Source organism: Nanorana parkeri, unplaced genomic scaffold (genome assembly GCF_000935625.1).
Source record: "Nanorana parkeri isolate BGI_ZX_2015 unplaced genomic scaffold, ASM93562v1 scaffold683, whole genome shotgun sequence".
Taxonomy (NCBI): domain Eukaryota; kingdom Metazoa; phylum Chordata; class Amphibia; order Anura; family Dicroglossidae; genus Nanorana; species Nanorana parkeri.
In genome coordinates this window covers 403,616-419,427 of record NW_017306951.1, presented here as the reverse complement: position 1 = coordinate 419,427, position 15,812 = coordinate 403,616, and the positions used below count along the sequence as shown (strand labels likewise).

General features: G+C 40.6%; 1 protein-coding gene across 1 annotated transcript in view; it reads right to left on the bottom strand.

The window, feature by feature from the left end:
* The window catches only part of LOC108792790 (protein phosphatase 1 regulatory subunit 12B-like), a 34,350-nt gene that overhangs the window by 6,314 nt on the left and 12,224 nt on the right, over window positions 1-15,812 (bottom strand). The window contains exons 2-3 of the mRNA XM_018563648.1: window positions 9,790-9,806; window positions 4,130-4,280 (exon numbers count right to left, since the gene is read on the bottom strand). Coding sequence (XP_018419150.1) covers window positions 4,130-4,280; window positions 9,790-9,806 — 168 coding nt within the window. The remainder of the gene's footprint in view (window positions 1-4,129; window positions 4,281-9,789; window positions 9,807-15,812) is intronic.

Below are 15,812 nucleotides of genomic sequence, written 5' to 3'. Positions count from 1 at the left end.
TTATTTTATTTTTTTATTCTATTTTTTTAAATTTTTTTTTCTGAATGCTAAGGCCTTGTAGAATAAAAAAAATGGCAGCTACTGTGCAAAAGTTTATCAAATCCATATTTTTTGAAAAAAAAACAAAAATATAACAAACATGTCAAGTTCAAATTGTGTGCGCCCGTGCAATGGCGAAAAATTATGGTACTCAAAATTGTTCATAGACGACGCGCTTTAAACACTTTTACTGCTCATCAGTTTTGAGTTAACAACAAATTATGGACCTAGAATTATTGCTCTCACTCCAATGTTCACGGCCATACCTAATGTATGGCGCAATCATTGTTAACATAGAAGTGCATGCCCTACGTCACGTTTCGTTCGCATGCAGTTGGTGGGCTTGGTTTTTTTATTTTTATTGTTTTTCACTTTTTATTCACATTTTTTATTTTTTATATTTCACTGAACTTTATTGCTATCACACAGGGGCTGACAAGCCCCTATGTGATCGCATTTGGAGTTGACGAGTCCTCTTTATGGAGATATCTGGGGTCTTGGATATTTGAGCCAACAGCACAGTGCTTCCTGAGTCACTGCTTACAGAGCAGATCAGGGAATGGACGTTGCCCTGTCTGCTCCCGCTCTCCATCCTGACACTAAATTACCATGGTCCCCCAGAGGATTTTATCAGAGATTTCCCACCTGCAAGGTCACAGGTCTCCCACCTTCTGCGCCACCTATGCAAGCTGCTACAAGTGATCTGGGCTGCAGTACAGCCACCCAGATCACTTGTAGAACTTGTACTCCTCTATGCCAGGAAGTGAACTGGAGTCCCCTGTCAGAGATATTAGATTGCATGCTGTACAGTCTGAACATTTCCAGTGCTGCAGCAGAAGTAAGAGTAGAGAGTGGGATGAAGTGTGCCATTTTAGAGAACTTGTCAACCACAACCCAAATGACCTTGCAGCTATCGGAAGGTGGGAGATCTGTGATAAAATAAATGGACTGATGTTCCCAGGGTTCCTTTTGAATAGGAAGAGGCATTAAGGGCCCCACAGGAGCACATAAGGGGGCTCCTAGTGCAAGGAACTACAATGTCTAACATTCCTCTTCAGCTTTCTGTTTCATCGCTATTGATGGCCCTGAGTGAACGTCCAATGGACTCCTAGATGCCCTGCCGGTTTGGGGCTGTGAACCCAGTGTAGAATCTTGGTTCTGAGATTCTGTGGCACCAGGGTTTTGCCAGGAGGAATAGGAAGGTCACTGTCAGCATTCCAGCAAGAGCAATAATGTGATCCAGTTCAGAGGAGGACTCCCTGTCTTGGGGGGTCAAAGGAGCAGGAGAGAGCATTGGCTAGAGTATTGTGAGAACCAGATTTGTATAAAATGACAAAATTAAATTAAGAAAAGAAAAAAGCACCATCGAGCTGGTCTTGGATTGAGTCATTGTGCAGACTGGAAATAATGTAGGTTTTTCAGTAAGTATGGCCAGGCGATGGAGATCCCTCAAGAAGATATCAACATTCCTCAAGGGCCAGCTCCATAGCTAATGACTCATGAACCCCGATGACATAATTTTTTATGCTGTTTTTTTTAGAAAAGAAAGCACAGGGAGACTTTTTGTTCCAGACAGTCTGTAGAAGCACAGCAACAACGCCCATAGTGGAAGCATCTAACTTCAAGATAGAGGGGTTTAATAGTAACTAGCTGTAAAGCTGGTCTGGTTAGGAAGGCATATTTTAAAGATTCGAAAGGCTTCCAGGGCTTTGGGAGACCATTTCTTCAGATCAGGGCCTTTACTGGTCAGGGCAATAATAGGTGCCACCACAGAAGAATAACCCCTGATAATCTGACAATAGTTTATGAAACCTAAGCTTGCCTGCTGGCGGAGGTGCTGCAACCAATTTGCAATGGCTGACACCTTGCCAAGGTCCATTCCATCCAGTTTTTTTTTTTAGCATAAAGCCAGTTCTCCAACAGGTGTAAGACAAGACAAGAATATAGTCAAGATGAATCACCACACACAGAGGAGTTCACAAAAGATATACTGCATGTTAGAAGTCCAGGGGGGACATTACATAACCTAAAGGGCATCACAAGATACTCGCAATGCCCTAGCATTGAACATGGTCTTCCATACGTCTCCCTTTTTTTTTGTGGACCAAATTGTAGGCCCCCGTTGGGTCTAGTTTTGAGAAAATCTGAGCTCCATGCAGGAGTTTGAATAGCTCGGTGACCCCGAATTGCATCTGGAATTACAAATGAAGCCCGTCAAAGTTTACGAAATATACTCAAACATGGTCTGCATCTTGGGAATTGAAAGTGGGTAGGTTCATCTGTGAGGAGTAGACCCAGGGATTAGATCGAGGGCACGTTCAAAGCAGCAGTGATGAGGGAAGGTGTCAGAAGGATGTCTGGGAAAGACAGATAAATCAGCTTAGGCAGCTTAGGAATGGTCTGGGCATAGGCCAGCAGTATTACATTTGCAATTGTAGAGGGAGGACACCCAAGAGGCCCCCAAGCGAGAACTTTACTAGTTTATGGTTGGTGAGTGCCGCTGTAGCCAAGGAAGGCCCAAGATGATGGGAGGTGCTGACCTGTGGCAAATCCAGGAAGGTGAAGCTTTCCCTATGTAGAACTCCAGTGGATAATTTGAGGGGCACAGTTTGCTAGCGTATGGGCCCACTGTAAATTAAAGCATGATGAGCATGAAAATTTGCAGAGGGTGAGGATGAATGGTCTCGTAGGCCCCCTTAAAGGGGTACTAGACCCAGGGGTTTCCTGGATGCTGGGGGCATTAGTTGAGGAAATGCTACTTCCTCCAGCAACATATGCAGAGGCCCTGGATCTGGTAATGAGCTCTTTCCTCAGAGGACAGCTGAGCTCTGCCTAGTTGCGTGGCTTCAACAGACGAAGATTCCTGGTGCGGGATGTCCGCCTCTTCAGAAGCAATTGGTCAAGATGCAAGTTAGAAGCACCTCTGATGGCTACATTCCTGGGAGCATTCATGAAATTGGACACTGGAAAGGAAACTGGAGAGGGAAGTCAAATCATCCAGGATGGAGGTCACACTCTGCATGCCGCCTTTTCCTCCACTTGTTCGTGTTTTCCTTACCAGAATTTAGCTGTTGTGGGCCTTGTTTTTCCAGGCCAGTTTAGGGTCCAATTTTGTGTTGCATACTTCTTCAGTGTCATGCTTCTTTAGAACTCTGGGTAATTGTATACCAAGGGGATCATATATTTCCCCAAGGGGAGAGGCCCAGGCCAGGGCATCTTGGCTTAAAAAACTCCTATTACCTAAACGGGTCTCTTAATTAGGTAAATGTGCCTGCCTCTATTTTATGCTCTTAGTTTTCCTTGTTTTTCTCTTGCTGAGTTGTTTTGCCTGTATTGTGTTTGATATGCTTGTACATCAGTTTGGACTGCTTTTTGTTGTCCCTAGGTTGCTTAATCATAGAGCTCTGTCCCTGAATGGACAATAAAGAAATAGGGCTTTTTATACACCGTAAAATACTTTACTCAAGTCCTTTAGGGGACACTGCTCTCTCCCCTTATGTGCCATCTGTCTCTGTTTGGACTGCTTGCTAGAACTGAGCAAGTGCGAGGTGGGAGGGGGTAATAGCCTAGAGGGTGCTAGCCTTCAGTTTTCTGTATGCCTAGTGTCCATTTCTCCTGTAGACAGCAGTATAACCCTAGGTTGTGTAAATATCAGCAAGCCTTGTCCCTCAGTTGACTCCAAGAATAGGATGTTATGGTGAGTGCAAAAATCCTTTTTTTTTCACCTGCTTGAGTCTGCTGACCGTGAACTTCAAACTGGTGATCCAGGCTGGTGATGTTCAAACTGGTGATCCAGGCTGTGCCTGCACTGACCGGTCCCCTTGTGGTGAGGTCATTCTGCTGCTGCAGTTTCTCATGTCTGAGCAGACCCTGCTACTTCACAGTGAATGGGGAGTTTCATGTCATCCAGGCAGCAAAACTTGACTCAGCACGTCTTATGACCATATATTTGTTCAAGTAAAGTGGAACCAGGAGGCTTAAACGTCCAAGTTAGTGAATAACTTAGTCATGGCAATACTGCTAAATAAAGCTCTTCATATCAGTTTAAATTGCATTCAAGTCATAATTGAGGAGTTCAATTATATCAAACCTTTTTAAAATCTTTCCGTGATTCTTCATCAGGTTTACTATTAAGTGAGGCCAAGCGATTCTCTCGTTGCTGCGTGTACGCGCTCACTCGAGCAGCTGCACGGTCACTGGCACTTTCTGATGAGGTTAGACCTAGACCACCAGAATCCATCCTAAAATAGAAGAGTGCAAATGTAAAACAGAATAATGGAATGGAAAGCAGATGAGATACTCAAATCAAAATGATCTAACAAGACCATGGAAACAGCAATGGGGTGCACCAGGGTGGATTTGGTTTAAATCAAGTGGATTTAAATCACTATTTAAATCATGATTTAAATCACTAATAAAAAGGCTTGATTTAAATCAACTCAATTTAAATCATAATTTTGTAAAGAGCAACTGTCATCTCTGTACCTCAGTGGCTCCTCCTCTGACCTGCTGTTGACTCACCGACAGTCCCATTCACTTTAATGGGACGGCTGGTGATGCGGCAGTGACACAACAAGGTGAGGGATGTGGCGGGCAGCAGGTGAGTGGATTTGCAAAACAATGGGATAAAGCAATATTCCTGAACTTTGTTTTATGATTTATCTCATGGTTACTTACTGTGAAATTCTGTGAATGCATCAATGCAGTGCATGTTATCTCAGCTTGCAGAGCTTGGATTCATTGAATGAGTTTACCAAAAATGTAAATATTGCAGAATATACAGCCTCATGCTACATAACTAAGCTCCATTGCATGCCGAATAAACTAAATTATTAATGTATTTTAAATAGAAAGCTATAGATTTTTGTTCCAAAAGCATTTTATTAAAATAAATGTAATAACAATTTTAAAAAATCTGATTTAAAATTTAAAAGAAAATCAGATTTCTTTTATTTAAAAAAAAAAAAAAAATTGATTTCTATCCACCCTGGGCTGCACTAACACATAGCAACCCTATTTCAGCTTTTGCTAGTGTACAGCAACCAACCAACCAGCAACAATTTATGACCCCTGTGCACTGCAGTAGTGCACGTTAGATGTTTTACCGCAACACATAGCACTTTGTGCATTGCTTTGCAGTGTCATTTGTTTATAATAGCACACAACAGTACCATAGAGAAATGTAACTTCAAAAGTTTCTAAAGGGTGTGCCACAAAACACCCTACCCCGATGCTGAGCGACAGGTTTTTTGGCACCCTTGGTGCCCAGGAGGAGGTACCAGCAAGAAAGAGCGAGGATTATGTGCCACCTACCTCCTCCCCCAATTAGGTACAAGTAGGTACAAGTGTGAACAAGGCCTGAAATCTGTCATAACACTACTCTGAAAGGGGTGATAAATCTATGCTTCACTATCGAGTGACAAAAGGATCTTTTCTCTTTGTGAATAGCATTTCAAGCATGTTTTATCATTCCAGTTGTTAAAATAACATCTGAATAGGTAAAATAATGTGTAGCGGGGACACCTACCATTGAAGTTCAAAAATAGTGATTGTTTTGTTTCTTTTACTGAGTCCATTTATAAAACTCTTGAAAACATGTCTTCCCATGACCCATGTGATCCCATATGCTGAGAGGAGACACTACAGGAGATATAGGGATTCAATGGTAGAAGGTGTTAACCTTATGTTGCCTCCTCATCTGCACCAGGGATAGATGGACCTTGAGACTTGCAGTTTTAATATTTATACCCCCTTTGTGTTCCTGAAGAAGTGGTTTGCACCATGAAACATGTAGAAGTAATACTTTTTCTGAATCTTGTCTGGCACAATATGTGAAAGTTATGATTTATTCTAGAGACCTGTAGGACCACTGGGGTCCATTAAAAGATACGAATATGATATGTGCCTGTTAAGAAAATAGTAAAATGAGAAAGTGTGGGTTTGGCTATTTTATAGTGTTTTTATTTGTGTAAAAATTTGGTACCTTTAAAATTCAGCGTCTTTTAATCTACTTTAGTTGTTAATCATTTGGATGTGGTACCACACAGGGTAAAATATATAGAAAGGAATTAAGAGGAAATTAGAGTTACACCTATTAGCGGAATAGAAGGCTATATTAATATGTTAAACTTCATGTTTAGCTGGTTTTGCCTCTATACTAGTTATTCACTTTAGTTCTCATGCCTGTATACACTTTTTAGGTAGTGTTAACTATACTTTTTTTCCAATCCAGAACAAACAAGCATACATTGCCCAGCAAAGTGTTTCTTTTAATTTTTTTGCCCAACCGGTTACAGTGATCATGTTTCCAAACAGTTGGCTCCAACTCTCTCAGCTCTGCTTCCCTGAAGGTCTTGTCCAGTACAAGATGACAAGGGACTGCACAGTCTCCAGCAGCTGCCCATCACTTAGCTTGGAGAAGGTAGGAAGGTGGAGCAGGTGAGTGACTTGTCTTGCTGTGTGTTTGTGGAGACACACACACACACAGCTAACTAGCACACAAAAGGGTGTAGAACCAGCTACAGCAATGCTCAGTCTGATCAGATCTGTGTCTTCCAGCACAGGTGATCTATAATCTGACTGGACTGGACTGGACTGGACTCTGCTCTCTTCATGTGTCTTCCATCCTGACCAGCAGCTGAGATCAGACTTCCATTTGATGTGTGGCAGGCGACATGTTTTTAAATATCCTGTAAGTGCAATACTTTTTCGCTTTATTCAGCAGTTGCTTTTATACTACAGTTAGATCTGTGCACCAGGTTTTTAGTTTTTTTTACAGTGCTTTTACATGGATGTTTCCTTATCCAACTAACCGGGTTGCAGGATCAGTGCATACTTCTTCTCTTGAATTATATAGTGCAAATAAGGAAAATAAGCATTTTCTATTAGATAATTACAGTATTTACGGGCAGACTACAACTTGGGTAAAAAGACCATGGGTCAGATTGGCAAAATTCCCCATCAAAGACAAGTTTTAGTTATTTGCTTATGTCAGTATAGTTTGATATAACATTTTATTTACAATGCAATCCATTTTACTGACAGCCCACATCAGAAAGAATCATTTCATTTGTCTGTAGGTCTCATGCACATTACATCAAGTGCCTCGTTTATTGTGCATTCAGTATAATAATATATGGTTTTGCAAAACACCCAAGTGCATGTTTCATCTAGACAAACAAATTGGGCATGTTGTGTGAACATCACAAACAATTTGTCACAAGTTAATTACAATGAACAAGGATATTTTAGCATACAGTCTCCTTCTTACAGTGAAGCAAATAGATACTACAACACATACCCCTCAATTCAGTTTACAAAAGCACTCTTCCCATTTGTGCTCTGTGTTTCTCACCAGTTGTTACAAGTTTCATCTGTATTCATTTAGAATAAGGAAAATGGCAATTCTTAATACGCCAGCCTTCACCACTAAACACCATCCTAACTATGAATTAACATTTTTCCAGGCTGTCTCAGACCAGGAAAGTGATATGATTTTAAAGAGACCTATCATACCAAAAATATAGAGGCTGCCATTGTTCCCTGTCTGTCATTCTGATCCTCTAGCTTCAATACTTTAAGATACTGACCCAGAACAAGTGCGCTGATAATCACCTCTGACTTTTTGGATCTGTAAACTTTTTCAGGGTCAGTACTAAAAGCCACTGGAACAGTATAAAAAACAGGCAACTAAGCCTATCCCACCTCAACCTAACCACTCAACCATCACATTCTCAATCAATTCATTCCTACACAGCTACCTCCTCATGTATCACTTCCCCTTCCTTTTAGATTGTAAGCCCTCAGGGGCAGGGCCCTCCTTACCATCTTCTCTTGAATTGTATTGTAATGGCTATCTTATATTGTAAAGCGCTGTGCAAACTGTTGGCAGTATATTAATCCTGTATAATAATAATAATAATAGCACTTTCACCAGTAGCAGCCCCTGTATTTTCTCCATATACGTTTTCTTTAAGGATGTATTGGATACAATGGCCAATTTCATTCTCCTTCCAATTCCACAAGTTCTTGACAACTAGGGATGCACCGATACCGAGTATTTGGGCAAGTCTGGAACTTCCGGTCAGAGGGACAGTGCGGCGAGGGAACATGGAGCTGGCTTCCCGGCCAAACAGGAAGCTTGGCAGCAGGTAATGACTCGCCTCCCAGCTTCCTGATTGGCCAAAAAGCCAGCTCCATGTTGTTTGGCCAGCTTGATGCTGATTGGCTTACTGGGCAATCAAGAAGCTACGTGGTGGGTAATGACACGACGACCGGCTTCCTGATTGGCCAGGAAACCGTCTCAATGCTAGCAGAAGTACCAGTATCTGTACTCGGTATCGGCGAGTACCGAAAGATAAATATCAGTTCTTGTACTCCATACCGAAAAACATCACATCCTGCACATGGCCGTTTCATTTTTATTAATTTGCCATGTTAAAATGTATACAGGCTATCTTCCCTAGTCCTCATATTTTAGTTTTGTATGGTTGCTCAATGACATGCTAGTTTCTTAGATTTTTCTGGGAAAGCATGTTATTTAACCTGAAAAGTGCGAAAAACATAGCAAGGAGCTAATGGTCGCTGGTGTCCTCACAACCCATTCAGCTATCCCCCCAAGAAAACCTCAAACCAGGCCCTTACGGTCTGGTATGGATTTTAGTAGGTAGCCCACACAAAAAAAGAAAAAAAAAAATAAGGCATAGGGTCCCCCCCAGAATCCATTGCCAGACCCTTTTCTGAGCATGTAGCCTGACAGCACAGAAAAAGGGAAGAGGGGGGAGGGGAAAATTAGCGCGTGTTCCCCCCCCCTCCAAAACCATACCAGGTCACATGCCCTCAACATGGGGGTTTAGTTTGCCAGGGTGGATTACGCTGGCAAAACACCTTGTCCCCATGTTTATGAGGGCAAGGGCCTCTTCCCCACAATCCTGGCGTAGTGGTGTGGGGGACTGCAGGCAGGGGGCATCTAGAAACCCCCTTTAAGAATAAATGAGGGCGCCCAGGGGATTTCCCTTAAAACCAATCCCAGACCTGAAGGTAGCGGTCATTTACCAGATTAAATGACACTTTTTTTTATTTTGTATAGGTCAGTTTTGCTCTAGTAGGTTGCATACATTGTACAGATGCGCCACTTCACAGGCAGGTTCCTGGCATCCCCCAGTAATGTTAGTTAAAGGAATTGTGCATGTGTAACATAGTTACATAGTTTGTGAGCAAGCTCAAAGTGAGTGATGCACTAGTTTATAAAACGTTGCCCTTAAAGCATTATTAAAATCACTGCAAACAGATTTTTTTTTTATACTTTGTTACATGTCCTCCAGGATGCCGTCCAGTTCCCCATGTCCTTTATTTGTCAGTCCCTTGCTTATTAGTGTAAAAGTGACCTTTCATGATTTTTAGGATTCAGGCCCCATTGGATGTGCATTCGGCACCCAAACTTAAGTTAATCGAAGCCAAGTTTGTTTGGATTATCACTAGTGATAAGCTGGCATGGGTCACTGCACTTTATACATAGCTGTATTACTTGGCACCTGATTAAAAATCCTGTCCCAGTGAATAAATGCTGGTGGAGATGAAAATCTAGGTATTCGCTTTAATTTTTTACCCCTAAAAAAACTTCTACTCTCCTTCCCTTGTTTCCATAGATATACTTTGACACTTGTCATATTTTACATTTTGTTTTATTCTACAGTAATTGGAAAACAACAACATGACATGATTCAACAAACTAGGAACAAAATATCTTACCTTGCTAATCTTTCATGCTGTGAAAAAGATGTAAACAGTTTAGTACTGGCAACATAAATCATTTAAAAAACACAAAGCAGATCTAAATGTAATTAAATTCTCATTACAGCATACTGCTCACTAGTCTTTTGTAGAATGGGGGTCTTGAGGAGGGCACACACTGGTCAAATTTTGCCCAAATCCTGTTGACTGTATGGCCAGTTTTACATTCAGCCAACTTTTACAGTACATGTCTTAGTAAAGCTTTTATTCATAATCACTATTTACGCACAAGTTCACAGCATGTGCTTTTTTATTTTAAATAGGGATGCACCGATACCGATACCAGTATCGTTATAAGTACTCGCCCAAATGCTCTGATGCCTAGCCCGATACTTGAGCTTCTGGTATCAGGAAGCCGGGCAGCGAGTCATTACACGGCGCCCGACTTCCTGATTGGTCTGCAACCCCAGTGACAAATGCTAAATTCAATAATTTCTTTTATAGTCTTATAAAATATTTATAAAGCAGTGAATGTGACATTCACCAAATATTTAATGCAGGTAAATTTTCCTGGGTATAGTTTCAAATTAGGGGGAATAATTAACCACACGTGAATGTGTGGCAATTGTTACATTCAGGGCCCGTTCACGCTAGGTCGTCGGATAAAACTCTGTGTTTTAGCAGCCCGTCTAGTGCATCCTACACTGTTGGCACTGACACTGTTTACATTTGTTTAAATGTTATTGGTAGTGTACCATGTGTACACTCCATTCAGGTCCCCGCACAGCAGCACGGTGCGCTTTGCTGGCATGTGGTGGCCTGCAGTGGCATCCAGTGCGCTATTTATATATACCCCTTCAGCAGCTCTTTTGCCTAAATATACATTGGGCACATATTTAAAATATGAATCCAAAGAAGATTCTCCTGATTCCTTAATTTGTATTTGCTCTGCAACATTCACATGTAAATAAAGGAGAACTTGCATTAATTCACTCAACTTATAAAACCAGACCTCAAGTGTGGCAATTTTATATCCCACAAGCATGGCAATGTGCAATGTATCCAAGTGATAACAGTAATTAGAAAAACAAACAACAAGTTAATAAAACTTGCCTCATTTGTGAAATAAACCTGTCATATTTATGCCATTATTATGACATATACAAATATCAAGCAAATGGCAAATATTGTTAATTAATAATTAGAAATAGGTGAACACAAATGGCGAGGTTGCTACTTTGTACACATAGAAGTGCAAGTGCAAGACAATTTACAAAGCAGTGAGATACATGGCTCTGTGAGAAAACAGCATTAAGAAGCTACATGCACAAATGTTATACTTGTACTAATGTACTAATCTCTACTAGGTACTGCATATCTATCCATGACACATATCAGCTGCTGCAGAGAGGCAGAAGGACAAAAATAAATCAACCTACATACTTGCCCCTATCCTGGTAGCATAGATTGATAAATATATAGGAAGTCCTGAAGCAACCATATTCATGTTCTCATAATCATGATTTTGACTAATTCTGTAGCAGATCTTAGACATTTGAAAGCACAAAACAATGGACACATTTCCTAAAGGAGTTGAGAATCTTCATATAGTAAATTGCGTGAATGAACACCTTAATTATCCAATCAGCTGAAAAGCAAATTCCTCTTCACTTTGCATACCCAATCTTGTGCAGATGAAATAAATAAAAAAGGAATTAGCTTTTTTTCCACAATGAATAATTGATGTAAATATATTTATCACATTTTATTGTGTTAAGATTCTCTTCTCCTTTATTATACAGATTCAGTGTGCTGACCTCCTATAAACAGCAGTCAGGCTAAATAACATTAATTGCTTTCTTGGTTGTTTTGTTGGTGTGTATTACTCTAGCAAACTTTAAAAGGGTATTCACAAAAGGGTGAAGAGTTGGAGAAGGCAGGAGAAGTGAACAATCTATGCAAAAATAGCTGATTTGGAAACATTCTCCAATTAAGCTCTTTCCAAATCAGCTATTTTGGCCTAGATTGTTCAATTCTCCTGCCCTCTTCACCCTTTTGGGAGTTATCCTTTGAGGGGGCATTTTAATGGAAGAAATGCCATTACAACCATCAATTTAAGCTTTGCACCCTGCAGCCATATTTGTAGATTTGACCCTCCCACTGAAATGAGCAGAACCTGAGAGAGGCCCGAGACTGCTATTTTTGGCAACCTGTCATCTGTTGTTCAGTTAAGTAAAGGTTATTTCTCATTTGTTGTCAGTAAGGTATTGTTATTTTTTATTATTTTCATTGTGCGTCTTTTTTTTTCCATTGGTACACATGAGACCTAAATTTGCACGTATAATCAGTTTCCTTGGGGTCAATGCAAATAAATATAATATTAACAGTGCCAGGCCATTGGAGATCTCTTTTCAAGTCTAAGCACCAAGCACAACAATGGTGGCACCTGAAAGGTTCTTTATTTCAGGTCATGAGATCTAGCACAAAAGCACTACAACAGTGGCAGTGGTGAGATTCTTTAGTTCAGGTTATATGATTGAGCCCTAACACTACTTGTGCTGAAGAGTTTTCTTTTCCAATACTTTTAATTTTAAATAGTTTCAAAACATACAATTTAAAACATAATTCTTCTCCATTATTAAGGGAACAATACATAAAAAATTACTTATTAAAAACACCATATGTACTCTTTATAACCTTTTCAAATTTCTGGATACCTTCTTCGTTTGTGTCCTTACAACACCATTTGGTCATTCTCCTTACACCTTCCCAAACAAAAACAAAACAAAAAACCCTACCCATATCAATTTTCCTCTCTCTCTCCCAGTTTCCACATACCTTCCCCACTTTACATCTTAGTCCTCAGACTCTAACTTCTATATAGTAGAGTCATTTTGAAGTCTACTGACATGTCATTTTGTATCCAAGGTTCCCACATTTTCTTGAATATAGAGATTGTGTAATTTAAAATGGCAGAAAGTTTTTCATTTATCATATACCATCCTTTCTTGCTCCTTACTTGATGTATAGAGGAGGTATTAGAGTTTCAAGCCCTTGCCAATGTCTGCTTTGCTGCTGTTAATATAAAGGTCACTAATTTAAACTGTATGTTGGTACAGCCCTCTGGTCTTAGGTTAGGCAAAGCCTCTCATGGGTTCCATCTTATTCGCCTGCCTAATAGTTTACTAATCATTCGATAGGTACCTATCCAGAGCCCCTTGATTTTGGGACAGACCCACTATATATGTAACATTGAACCCACCTCATTGCATCCCCTAAACACTTTATAGAGATTCCCTCTGCAAATTCCCTCTGCACATTATTACATGATGGAAGCCAGCAGTGTTTGTGAAAGGATCTACAGGAAGTGCTGCTCATGTTGTGCAAAGTAAGTAGATTCTCTCTTAAATATACTGAAATAATTAGTAATATTCTGATTTTTCAGTACAGTGAGAACAATTTAGACACCTCCATAAATAAGGTCTTCTGCCACTGGATTGGGTGGGTGGTAGGATGTTTGATGTTTTATGCATCCTGACCATGCAGTCACTCCAAAGATCATATTTTCAAAGTAGACCGATAATAGCACCTTCTGTTTATCAACTATAAGCAGAAAAATATGGAGCAGTGCAAACATGCTTCACCTTAGCTCTGTTTTGCGTGGGTCATTGCCTTGCATGTGTTCCAATGAGGAGCGCATGCAAGACAAGAGCTAAAAGAAGTGTCAGTTTAAGGGACATTAGTAATGAAACAATACCCGTCCAGCTCCCTGTGCAGTATTACGCACCCTCTTTTCTAAATTCTCCAAACCATATTTTTTTTTCAATAGTGTCCTTGCTGTTTTGATTACCAGAACTGTGGCTCTTTCCTGTACTTGAAACACAACACTATAACTGACTATTTTGAGAACTGTCTTCTTCTGGTTTCAGGGAGGCTCTCTAAATGATTATGCAATATTAAATGCAGATGAGCCAACTTTATTTCCTGGACATTTGCTTTGCAGGACCCCTTTTACATGCTCAGTTATTAGAGTTTCTGCTGCAGTTACAGTAAGGAAATCCAATACAACAAGAGTGCCGTGTCCAAAAGATGTGGAGTCCTGTAGTATTCATTTCAAATAAAATGGCAAGACGATAAGTCAGTGCTTTTCGGTGGTTAAAAACTCCCCCTTCATAAGGGCTAAAAATAATAATAATCTCCTGGTAACAATAACAAAAGTAATAATAATGTAATATTAACTTTAATATACTGTATATGAAAGTATTTTGACCAGCGGCAATCTTCCTATGAGAAGAGGCAGATCATGGAGCGCTTCCATGAGCGGACAAGGGGGCTGGATGGCCGTCACCCAACAGTGCTGCAACTGTGGAACTGTTAGGTCTCGTTCACACCTAGGCGTATTGCATATGCGTGTCTGTCGCGCGTTTTTTTACGGCAATTCGCGGTAAAAAAAGTTGTGCGACCGTCACGCGTTTCCGAAGGCTACTTGGCTGTATCCCAATGGAAATGCGCAACAAAACGGCCCAAAGTAGTACCTGTACCTTTTCAGGCATGTGCCGTTTTGTAGCGCGTTAGGGACGGGTGGAAATACGCCAAGGTGGGAACGAGACCATTGAATACAATGGGATTTATATTTTTGAGCATTTTGTAGAGCGTTCGTCGAGCGTAGAACGCGCTACAAAACGCTCAGGTGTGAACGAGGGCTCAGAGTGATATGAAATGAAGGAACATGGAATTCCTCTGCAATGTGCAGAGGAGCCTTGCAGTTTGTAAGTATAACATTTAGCCTGCTCACATCTGCTGTAGGCCTATCATCTTTCCTTTATACACTACATACTCTGACAGCTTCACAACATTGATTCTCACCTTTGTTCTTTCCTAGCATTATCTGATCATGGACACGAGAGACTGCAGCTGGTGCAGCAGTGTTGGAGGAGATACGGCGTAGTGTGACCCTCCTTTTCCTCTGAAAAGGACATGCAGCAGGCTCAGCAGCGCAGGCGGAGGATACTGCCTGTGATGTCCTCCTCAGAGGAAGAGGAGGAAGGGATTGCTTCTGGCCAGCTGGCTCATCCCCCTGAGGAGGAAGAGGAGATGCTAGAGGATGTTCCTGGCCCTAGTGTGAAGGATCAAGGTAAATACAAAGTGCATCTGGGGCTTTACATTTTGTGAGTTTGGATTTGTGAGTTTATCTTTTGGCTCCATTTTTACAACAATGGAGATCCACAATGTGAAAAGGTCTAGGTTTTTTTTTAAACTGTGTCAAACATTTTTATTTCATGTCCCTTTTTGACGGTTTCCCCGACTCAGTTATAGAATGTTTAGATGGCCATTAGATTTTTGGAAGGGTTTGAGGACATGATAGCCAATTTTCAGCCCTTCTGCCCTATTAAAACATCTCCATAAATGCAGAAAGTGATGGAAATTCTGGGAAGTCAGCATATCTTTTCCAAAAAACAGGCAATCTTATGTGTTTCTATTCTAGTAAAGCCCAAACTTAAGCTTAGAATATGGTTCTACATCAAAATGAAAACACAACATGCTTGCCTCCTTTAGTAAAGCAAGCCCTTACCTCAGCCAAAATTAGACAATAATCCTCCAAAAAGGGAATATTGCAAGGGTCTATAAATGGCAAAGGATCAAATATTTTACAATATACTCTTAACAATTCAAGTTTCATATTCTTATTTTTGCTAGCAAAATATAACAAATTGTCAACATTTGTCCTTGATAGACACACCAGGTGCCTCCAGCCTGCACACACAGAGGGCTAGGAATGTCCTTGTCCTATCATCGTCCTCTTCCTCCTCAGAAGAAGGCGAGGGCTCGCCATTTGATGGTAAGTGTAAAATGTTAGTATGTGGCCATATAACCTTATCAAACCTATATTGGAAATATTTTGAAATAGAGTAGGGAAAAGTTACACCCAATTGTTTAGTTTTTCCCCCCTTTTGTAGTACAGAATTTTACCTCACTTCTTGTCTGTTAAAATGGCCTCTGAAGTACAGAGTTTGGTTAACAAAAAGCCAGAGATTATTAAC